This window comes from Neltuma alba, unplaced genomic scaffold (genome assembly GCF_004799145.2).
Source record: "Neltuma alba isolate B1F8T4 unplaced genomic scaffold, ASM479914v2 tig00001883_pilon, whole genome shotgun sequence".
Lineage (NCBI taxonomy): Eukaryota > Viridiplantae > Streptophyta > Magnoliopsida > Fabales > Fabaceae > Neltuma > Neltuma alba.
The window spans coordinates 70216-81846 of record NW_021632654.1 but is presented as its reverse complement, the minus strand read 5'-3'; the positions used below and the strand labels follow the sequence as shown (position 1 = coordinate 81846).

General features: G+C 30.5%; 1 protein-coding gene across 1 annotated transcript; it reads right to left on the bottom strand.

Moving 5' to 3' along the window:
* On the bottom strand, positions 1-6917 carry LOC114713236 (uncharacterized). The gene is made up of 7 exons (XM_028897834.1): positions 6042-6917; positions 4570-4688; positions 3789-4391; positions 3391-3532; positions 2204-2345; positions 999-1086; positions 1-118 (listed from the first exon to the last, which is right to left on the bottom strand). The coding sequence occupies exons 1-7, from the start codon at positions 6915-6917 to the stop codon at positions 1-3; spliced, it is 2088 nt and encodes a 695-aa protein (XP_028753667.1).
* Positions 6918-11631: the final 4714 nt, after the last annotated feature.

Genomic DNA, 11631 nt, shown 5'->3' with positions numbered 1-11631 from the left:
CTAAGCATCAACATAAACTCGGACAACATCAACTATTGGAGCCTCACAGATTGGGCGCATCCCATTCTTCCATTGTAACTCATGGGAACATTTTAGGCACGTGCACATATGGCCACATCTGTAAAAACACATTTCAACGTAACGATCACACATAAGATGAGTTTCAACGTCTGAAAATATAATATGGTAAAAAGTGTACATTTAATTCTTTAATTTGATACGAAGTTTCATTTAGATTCTGGAAATTTATAAAATGTTTTTCAGTCTTTTTACGCCTAGCCATGCCATTGACAAAAAAATATTGATATTAAAATTTAATTGTTAATAATATATACACACACTCACACTTAAGTGATGACAATATTAAGTTAATTTTAAAATCATAATGATTGCTATAAAGAAATTATCATCTAAGACCAACATTATTAGGGTTAGAGGATTGAAAAGATACTTTTTATAATTTTACTTGGGTTGAAATTCTTCCATCTATATATAATTGCAAGTATTTTTTTTTTTGGCCAAATATATAATTGCAAGTATGATTTCACTGTTAATACCTAAGTCTCTCTTATATTTGGAGAAAGTTGAGAAGAGAATTTTATGAGGAATCAATGGAGAAATAAACATTTGAGGGACAACTGGAATTTTACTCTTTTCACTAATATACTCAAAAGGGGAATACTAATCATCAAACTTTTTATGAAATTATGCAAGTGAAATATATTTACACATGATTAGATTTATCAAAATCAGGTTTAAAAATACAAGAGTTTCAATGACAATAGAATAAATTACCAAAAAAGTTAAAGAATAAAAATTGTCAAGTTTTTTTTAAAATAAATTAGAATGTAAGTCCCATGCTTTACATGAAATTTAAGGTAAGCCCATACTTTTGAATGGTTTGGCTTTTTATTGATTTTATATAGATTACAGGTGAGATATATAGAGGCGAACCGTAAAAAAACATTTCCAAATGAAAAATAATTCAAAGAAAATACCTGTATAAAAGTGAATCAGCCTTCATCTTTAAGCAAATACAACAGTTTCCTTTCTTTAATACTCTAACATGGGACTTCTTTCCCTTACCTACAATTTATTTTATATAAATTATTGCATTTCTATTTGAGAGGTAGACAAATTAAAAAACAAAATGGCACACATGTAACATGTTAAATGTACAAAAAATGCAAATACAGTATAGGCTTAATTACTCACCACCAAAACGTTCATAGCACAAGTAATAAGTGCCATGCAAGTAATACAACAAGATATACTCTCTCCAATCCTAAATATAGAAACTATAGTTAACGGATTTTCTTTGGTTCTAAATGTACGATTTCTGTCCAGTCAATTTGTCTGACAAATTATAGTTTTTTCTCAAACAATTTTATTGATATTGTACATATTAAGTGAGTTTTCATCCATAATGAGAATAGTTTCTAATGCAAATGATTAAAGAAATTAAAGCATTTTAGAAAAACTAACACATGATTATCATAAATAATCAACTTAACTAATTTAATTAGTCTTTGTAAGTTAATTATCTTAGCTCTCCTACATGAAAATAAGTCATTAGTTGATGCATGCAGGGAGACACTTCCATGGATCGTATTATATTTTAAAATCAAACTATATATTTTCCTGTTTATAAATCAATAATTTTACGTATTCATATTGCATAAGAACATATATACAAGTTTCAATAAGCGAGGTACAGAAAAAGATTACTCAACCGCAATCCAAAGAGGAAGATGTGTGATGTGGTCTCTCCCATTTCTGAATAAGCTATATATTGATTGGTGAGGTCCAAATTAAAATTGATCAATTTCTTCATGATATTTGGGGTGGGGGATTGTGCAATGAAACAAGTTATTACTATCTCTAATCCTTACTATAAGAGCAAGATAACTAATTTGTAAATATTAAAAAAAATTAGTTAAGTTATTATTTATAATAAATAGGTGTTGTTTTCTCCAAAATACCTTTATTAATTACATGCACTAGAATGAAAATCCTTTAACACATATAATCACATAGCTAGTGGCTATTTTTTTTTTTAAAAAAAAAGGGAATAATATGGGAGATAAAGTGGATTGGAATTTTATATTCAGAATCAAATTAAATCTCCAACTGGCTCTTATATTTAAGACTAGAGGTAGTATTTTCATTTAATTAACAATAATTAAAAAAAATATAAATGAACCTGGATGATTATTCTCTCGACTGAGTGATTTTTGTAAGATCATCTGCATATCCATGCAGCTCCTTATTGATTTCCTTAACTCAGACATCTCATGATAAAGCTGCTTCATATGCCCTCTCAAATCATATATGAGTTCCATTTCCTGTATTGTGCCATGAATATTTCAAAAGCTATTAAATGAACATGAATAGAACTGGTGGCAGAAAAACACTATAGGAAATTAAATCACAATGTATAATTGAAGTTTTATAACAATGAAATAGACAAATAATTTTGAAGTACAACAACATTCCCAAAAATCTTATGGTAACGTGAAAAAAAACTTAAGTTAAAATTATAAGGACAAAATCCACATGACTTATAACAATTATTTAATGCAGGGTTGAACTCGGGTTCAGATTCTAAAGTATTCACTCATTCTTAAATATAATCTTCATGTCCATAGATCTTATCTACTAAAAACATGTATAATCTTTCATTTTGAATGACTGAGTTATATCCAAAATTATTGATTTAATTGGATGATCATGGTTTATTTTTATTTGATATTTTTATTTTAAAACAAATATGAATTAAAGAAAATACAACTTAAACTATATGGATAAACCCCAACCACATCAAATATATAACAAACCACTTAAATTATGTTTTTATTTGTATACAACCCCTTCAAACTCTGAAGTTACATGCATATAAGCCCACTAAACCTATATATATGTGTGCGCGCATGCGCAGATAATTAATAAACAAAACTAATGGCGAGGGATAAAAAGAAAAGGCTAAAATGAAATTAAACTTACAATTGAAGGATGATTGGTGGGCGAAGAGTTTTGATGGGCATCCGCAAAGAAAGATGGAGATTGAGAAGGCTGTGTCAAGGATACAGAAGGTGATCTGAACCCAGAATCCTCACCACCATCATTGTCTCCGTAACGCCATTGTGACGGAGATGACTGGTTCACTGAGTCACTCTCTCCATTATATGAACCACTTATCAGAATCTCCTCTTCCTCTTCCTGTTTCTTTTCTTCTTCTTCATCTTCATCATCCTCTTCTTCTTCTCCTCCTCCTCCTCCTCCTTCTTGTTCTTGTTCTTCTTCTTCTTCTTCTTCCGCTTCTGCTTTGAGTTCATCCTCTTCTTGATCCCCTTCTGCAGGATTCTTCAGTTGTTGCTGTAAAAATGCTACCAATTGCCCTATTTTCCCATGGTGGTTGGCTTCATCGCCATCTCGACTAGCCAATAGGTTTGTTTGTGTTCCCTTGTGAGACTCCATTAACCTGTCCATTTTTTCTCTGAAGTCACTACATAGAAAATTTGACACCGTTCTTCTGCAAAACAATGCAATGTACAAGGAGTCAAAAATTTGACTGGAAGCATGGAATTATAATTAGCTATATGCATCTATATCACACCAATTTGATTTTTATTTTTTCTTCTTTTAGTTGGCCATCATTTAGTTTTTACCCTCTTTTTTAGATAAAGTATTGATTATAGATTTTTCAATGAGAAGGTCAAAATTAAAAATTTGATTTGAGGTGAACAAAATAAATAAAATTGAACCAAAACCAAAAACTGAATATGTACCTTTGAAGGAGTTGGCAGATGTCATTATTTTGTGATTCATTATTAAGCATCTCTTTATACCACGCCTGCCTGCGATCTTCCCAATAGCTCTTAGGTTTAGAAATCTGACTAGTCCAATCAAAATTGGCAGCATCACCATAACTCTGCTCACTACTGTTCTCTACCTCTTCAATCTCATCATACATTCTCTCATCATACTCTTCCTCACTTCCTTCTCCTTCTTCTTCTTCCTCCTCCTCCATCTCATCATCACTAGTTTGATCAGAAACATTATTATTATGCTTCTCTTCTCTTCCTTTAACATTCTCTGATACCTCTGATTCTGCATTTAGATCAGCCATGGAAGAAGAACTCGTTTCCGCATTTTGAGCCTCGGAGCATACTGAGACATTTGAGCAAGGAGGTGGTGCTTCATCCTCTTCCTCTTCTTCTTTGGTTTGATCTATATGGGACACAGGGTTTTGGGTAGGGTTTGGAGTATTATTTATTGGTGATGAGAATTTGCCTTCTTCTTCTCTAAAAGGAGTTCTTGGTTCTTCAACTACTTCTGCTTCAATTGATGATAAACTACTTCCATTTTTCATTCCTCTGCTAAATCTTTCCCTGCATTTAATTGCGAATTTATAAAAGACTGAGGCTCCATTATTTTTGGGGGGAAGTTAATAAAAGAATTAAATGAATAACACCTTCCTTTTGAAAGAGCAGAAGGATAGAGAGAGGAAAAAAGTAATTAAATCAAGAATATAAAGGTAATTAGATAAGAGGTTAATTAAGCAAGCACCTTAAGCGCATAATTACAGATCCTTGAAGTTTTTTGATCCCTTGTGCTGTTGTTGATTGCAAACCACGTTGATCCTTAGCCATTATACCACGTTGCATTAGTCTTAATCGAAGCAATGCCTGCTTGTATAGTAATTAACACACAAATTAAACTATGTTATGACTAGCATATATATATTGGAAGAAAGACATATTCAGGGTGAAAAGAGATGATATAAGTTAAGGTGGCATCACTACCAAAAAAAAAAAACAAAGAAAATAAAAAAGGAATGAGGAGTGACAATGGAATTTGGAAATTCCATCACAAAAAAAAAAAAACTTTCAGCAATTAATTAGAGACAAAGAGAGGTTTGATATGGTCCACTACATGTCAAAATAGGGATTACAAAGTTAAAATCTGTATGTTCTGAAAAACACTTTGTTAAACTTCGAAGGAGAAACTAAAAGATAAATAAATTGCAATAAACTTATGGATCCTCAGTTTTAATTTATAGTTCAAAATTGAATTGGGAACTCTGAGTTCGCCCCCGGCGGGAGGAGCGAGAGCGCAAAAATGATAAAGTAGCCTATGAATTGGTACAGGTGAAAATTGCAAATGAATATGATCAAAATGAGTATATACTTTCCTCATTTCAAATATAGGACATTTTTACATAATATGCCTGTCAAGAGAAACAATTAGGTAGTCAAGATTTTAAAGTTTTTTCAACTTTACCTTTCTTTAAAATGCATGGGAAATGAGTGATATTAATGAAGGGGTATAAGTAATTTTAGAAATATCTTATGAATATTTCAAAAGAAAAAGTCATTGGTTTCCCTTAAAAATTTACAAAATGCCTTACATGTTGAAGTATGGAATTTTCCAAAACGTACCTTACATTTGAATGGATTAAAGTGTAAAATAACATATTCATCAACGATATTAAAGAAATTACCAAAAGCAATAAAGAAAACTAAACTACTCAAACATAAATAATACTAACATGAGAGATTCATTTTAAAATTCTGAAGGTCGCAAAATTATGTGCATAAATGCTATAACCGTTTGTCCCGGCGGCCAAAAAAAAAACTAAAGCCATTTCTCACTATAAATACCCTTTTTTATAAAGCTTTGTTGAAGTTCAGCTCAAAAAAATAAATAAATAAAGCTTATTGAACCGTCCAGGTGTCTCTAGGATAATGCCTAATTAAAATTCAACCCACCCAAAACTTCTCATTTTTAGTTCTTTAAGTTTGCCCTCATTTTGGTTTTGATTCTTTAAGTTTTAAATCATATGTTTTGGTCTTTTAAATTTATTTTCATTTATAACATTGGTTCCTATAATTTAACAAAAATCTAGACCGTTTTGCTCCCTGAAGACCAAAACCTATAATTTGAAAATTGAGAGACTAAAACCAAAATGAAAACAAACTTAAAGAAGCAATGATTATATTACCCCAAAACCAAAATAAGAAAGATAAGTTAGTTTTTACCTGAATCCGACCCTTATGTGAGAACTTTGAAACAGCCGCACGATCTGCAAGATTATTGAGCTCGCCATGACGATCACGCTCCATTTGCATAAGCAAATCATTAAAGGCTTGCCGTCCTCTAATTCTTGGTGATTTTATCACAAAGCTTCTATTCTCCGATGATTGTTCTGGAGATCCCACACAATAACTTAGATGATGATGAATTTGATTATCATTAATATCCACAATCTCTACTTCACTCGTCGCTGTTAGTCTTTTGATAATATCAGCCACCCTCACAACTGATCTCTCCCCCTGATGATGATGATCTCCCTCATTGTGAATCAGGCCTTGTGGTGAATCTGCTTCTTCTGATGATGATGAAGAACTTTGCGGTGATGATGAAGATGATGTTGCGCTAGGGCTAGATTTCGGAGTTGACGACGACTTGGTCGTGTTATTTGATGATTGGTTTAGTCTCTGTTCCCATATTTGAACCAGTGATGAAGCCCCTTTAAGATTTGAGATATCACAGGGTGATGAGAAATCTGAGGGAACAGAAATCGGAGGTGGTTTTTGTTTCCTTAAAGGCGGCGACGGCGGCGAGGACGACGAAGATGGTGATGGTTCTTCGTGGTTAGGGCTCACCAACGTGGACGACTCATCTTGGTCTCTTTTTTTGTTGGACGCAAAACGTAGGGTTCCGAGGTGGTTCTTTGCCTTATTGTTTGTGTCCCATGAACGAAAATTACCGTTATCGTTGCTGTTAAGGTGGTCTCGGACGAAATGGTCGAATAAATTTTTGGCTTGTGTGACTCGATGATGATGATTCCTCGTATTGACGATGCAACTAAATGGTGGGGTTGACGAGGCAAATTCGACTTGAGACGATGCCATTTTTTGTTTTGTTTCTCTGATGATTCAAATCCTAGTAATTGATGAACATCAATTCATGAAGGCCATTTTTGTTTTGATGCATATCTGGAGAATCTGAGAGATGAAGAAAATGAAGCCATTATATTTCAGGATAATAATGGCGGGTGGTGGTACTTAGAACATGATGAGGATTTCACAAAATTCAGTAGGAAAAATTTGTTTGCCGGAAATTTTGAAGGCCTCGAGGAAGGAAAAGGAGAAGAAAATTGGTTTGTTATACGAAAAGAAAGGAGATGTTTAAGGCTATAATTTATATTCATGGTTTTAAGAGTTAACATAATTAGCTTATCCTTGTTTTGGTTGTTTTTCTATAGAACTACATAGCTGCAACGCATCGGACGTGTTAAAAAGACAGGGTAAATTTTTTATTTTAATGCATAATATTACAACCTTATCGGATTAATTTTTATTTATTTTAATGCACAAAAACAAATTTTTGGTCAAAACTGAAATAATTAATTTATTTACACATTCATGGATACTTTTGCATGTTCAAAAAACATATAGTGTTTGGTGTATATACTTTGACTAAAAATTTATAGACATTTTTGCAACTTTATTCTTTTTTTTTTTTTTACTTGGGGAAACATTAACATAGGTCTTGCTACAAAAAGCAACGATGTATGATAAATTTGATAACTGTGTCATTTTTGCTATGTTTTGTAAGTTATGAGTAATTTTGTATCTGTTGGGCATACTTTAGATAAGTTTATTAGAATTTTTACATTTTTACATTTTTATTTATTCATAGTTTATTCCTAAATGTATAACTATATTTATTTTATATTGTGTTTCAAAAGGAAAAGCAATAACATATAAATTGTTGAGCTGGCAAAATGAATATAAATTGTTGACATTGAATATAGATTATTTAAATACAAATACACTCCCCCCCTCCCGGTATATCCGAAGAGATACAATTAATCTAGCCTTTTATCTTTTTCCTTCTTTTTCAGGTCCCAGAACAGGAATATTTTCTTATTTTCTGTGCAATTTTGTCCCAGAACTAGTAAAAAAAAACGTAACAATTTCTCCCTACCCTAAATTATCACTTGGCTGTTATATAAAATATCAATTTATATGTTACCTAAATTAGTTTGAGAGAAAATGATAAATATAAGAAGCAAAGTGGATTAAAATCTCATATTTAGAACTAAATCTAATTTTCAACTAGCTCTTATATTAAAGATAAAAAGTATTTATATACAATTAATCCAGCCTTTTATCTTTTTCCTTCCTTTTCAGATCCCAAAATAAGAATATTTCCTTCCTTATCATTAAATGTTTCATTTTGATTGACATCGTGTTATGAAATAATATGTTGATCTAAATCAAAGTGGACTAAAATATGATATTTATGACTAAATCTAACTTCTAATTAACTCTTATATTAAAGATAAAGAGTATTCACTTATATTTTTATTATCTTTTTATCATAGATATAATGCTTTTCAATTTTTTTATATAAAAACTAGACATAAGTTTATTTTACATGTTGCATGGAGTTTTTAAAAAAATATTGCCTATAAACTTTCTTGTATTTTATGTTGATATATTATCTTATCCTAAGACACTGCATAAGACACCACATCATCATCACATTGGACAAAAACAAAAGAAAAATAAATAAAAAAGAAACCTTTTTCCCCTTTTATCAGAATCATCGGTGTTCATGAAAACATGAACAATCAACAAAAATAATCATAAAGCCATATCAATAATTACTAAATATGGAGATAAAAAAATACATCTGGAAAAAAGTAAAGCTTTTCCCTTTCATTATCATTAGTATCCATGAAAATTCAACCAAAAAAAAAAAAAAGAACAAACCAAATCAAACTAGAAATATCTTTAACCCTTTGGTTGATAAAGGGTACAAAAAATGGTAAGAGAATATACTAACATAAAATATAAGAAAATTATAGGCAGTACTTTTTTAATAAATTATTATTTACTTAAATGATCATTTTAAAAACTCAATGCAATATGTAAAATAAATGTATGCCTAGTTTTTATATAATAAATAAAATTGATAAATGTTATATGTATGATAAAAAAATAAATAAAAATATACATAAATACTTTTTATCCTTAATATAAGAGCTAATTGAGAATTAGATTTGATTTTAGATATGAGATTTGAATACACTTTGCTTCTTATGTCTATCATTTTCTCTCAAACTAATTTAGATAACCTATAAATTGATATATTATATAAGAGTCAAGAAACATTTTAGAGTAGGATGAAATTCTATGTTTTTTACTACTTCCGGGCAAAATTGGGCCCAAAAAATTTTTTTGGATACCCACAGCTTTTTTGAAAACTTTCTAGGCAAAAATGCTTTTTTAACTTGGTCAACTAATATTGACCATTTGGGTCTATTAGGACATGGAAAAATTGCTACGTCTTTAATACTTCCCAGCAAAGCTGCACCCAAAAAAAAAATTTCTGAATATCCACAGCTTCTTTTTAAAAACTTTTGGGACAAAAATGTTGTTTAACCCTAATTTAAATCAAAGATAATGGCCTCCACATGTAATATTTACTTTGAGAAATTTTGAAATGTGAAAAAGAAAAAGAAGAACAAGTTTAAGTAATGGATCTCTACTTGTCAAAACTAAAAACAATAACATGATTATTTTGCTAGTTAAATCAAATATTCACTGCTATTACTTAAATTACATGTTATTGGGACTAATAAATTAAAAATTCACTACTATATTTGGAAGGGAATAGGACTTTGGTTAATTAATTACTTTTGGTTAAAAAAATTAAAATCAAAATGGTGATACAATTGTTTCCTTGAAAAATTAAAAAAAAATTTCACAGGACATCTCAGTTTCGTCCTGTCCAATCTCAATTAGAATCAAAATGACTTCAGAACAGGACGTACAAGACACAAGACAGGATTTTTCTGGTCTCATCCCGTCTTGTGAAGACCCCTGATAACAACAACAACAAATTGTTTTCCTATGATAAATCCTATATATCAAAAACTTGTGTGTTGGGGGTACAAACCTTTGACTCCTGTGATCCTAAAGCCCACAAGAAGCTCAAGACTACCGCTGCCCAAAAACCCTCCAATCCAATTAACTTGGTCCGATCCGATGAAACATAAAGAGTTGATGGCGTCATCATTGGCTCTCTATCCCCCCCCGGTTTCTCCTACAGTCATGGCTTACTCAATACGTACAGTGTAGGATGATCTTATTGCCCCTGGTCTGGAGATAAGACTTCTGGAGAGAGGAGGATTACAGTTTGGAGAGGTTAAGATCCATGCAGTTGCTTAACATACTTGGACAATGAGAGTTGTACTCTAATTTTGACTTAGTTATAGAGTTGTTTTAAAAAAATTTAAAAGACTTGTATTTTGTGAAATTAGAGAGTAAATATAATTTATATCAGTAATTGTAATTTTTTTTAATCAATAATAGTTTGTTGGTTACAAAATTGTTGGTCTTTGCATGGTTCATTTATCAAATTTGACATTAATATTCGCAATGCAATTAAAAAAAAAAAACCACACAATCACTTGACTGTTATCTAAAATGACAGTCAAATATGGTGCATTTATTTGACTGTTTTTGTAAACAAGGTTCGAGTAAGGTGCTCTTATTTAACAATTATTAATAAATAATTGTCAAATATGTGTTTGAAAGACATATGAGAAATCATTATTTGATAGTTTAGGACTGACAAATATTAAAATTTTTTTGTAGTAATGGCATTATACTTAGCATTACACACACACACATATATATGTATGTATGCTATTTCATCATTGATTTAACCAAATAAGTATGATAGCAAAAGTATGAATCTTTTAGTACGAGTGGGAGAGACCAATTCTCTTGAGCCTTGCTTTTATTGAAACCATGGCCTTTACTTTAAAAAAAAGAAGCTATGTATAGAGTGAAACAAAAATCTCAATAACTAAAGGAATGTTTCTAATAACATGATGAATCAACATAAATATCCTAACTATGGGCTAAGCAAATCCTTTTTTTTTTTAAATCTTGAATAGCTATATAATTTAACCAGATAAAATGAATATACCATATAGACAATGGTTAATGGTTATGGAATGAATATAACAAGATAAAAATTAAAATAAGCCAAGGAAGTAGTTTAAAATATGTTATGCAATTTTTTTTTAATGAAAGACAAATTTATTTAATTATCACAAAAAAGACAAATGTATTACTAAATAAATAAAACGGTGTACAAAAAAAATTTCAACTGCTAACCTACTAGGGCAAGCAACTATGGAACCCAAGTTAAAGTAACAAACTGGAAGTAAAAATAAATGAAAGCCCAGTAAACATAAAAGCAATTACAAGGAGTAAACAAAAACCATGAAATGGCCAAGAAGAATTGGTCTAGTTTAGAATTGAAAAAATATGCCAGCCCATTTAGGTCAAAAAATTATGAGGACCAAGCTTAGAATTTTTTCTTTAAATTGAAACGGGCTTAAAAAACTTGATCTTATAAGGCCAAGAGGTTAAACATGCCAATCTTGCATGGTCAATGACTGACTCATTTAAGTCCTTTTATAATTTTTTTAATTTTTTATATAAGTATAATATTATTAATTTTTTTACATTGTCAGTGATATTTCAAATATTTAGCTATCATTATCATTTTGAAATTAAAATTCATAAAATGGTTTGATTT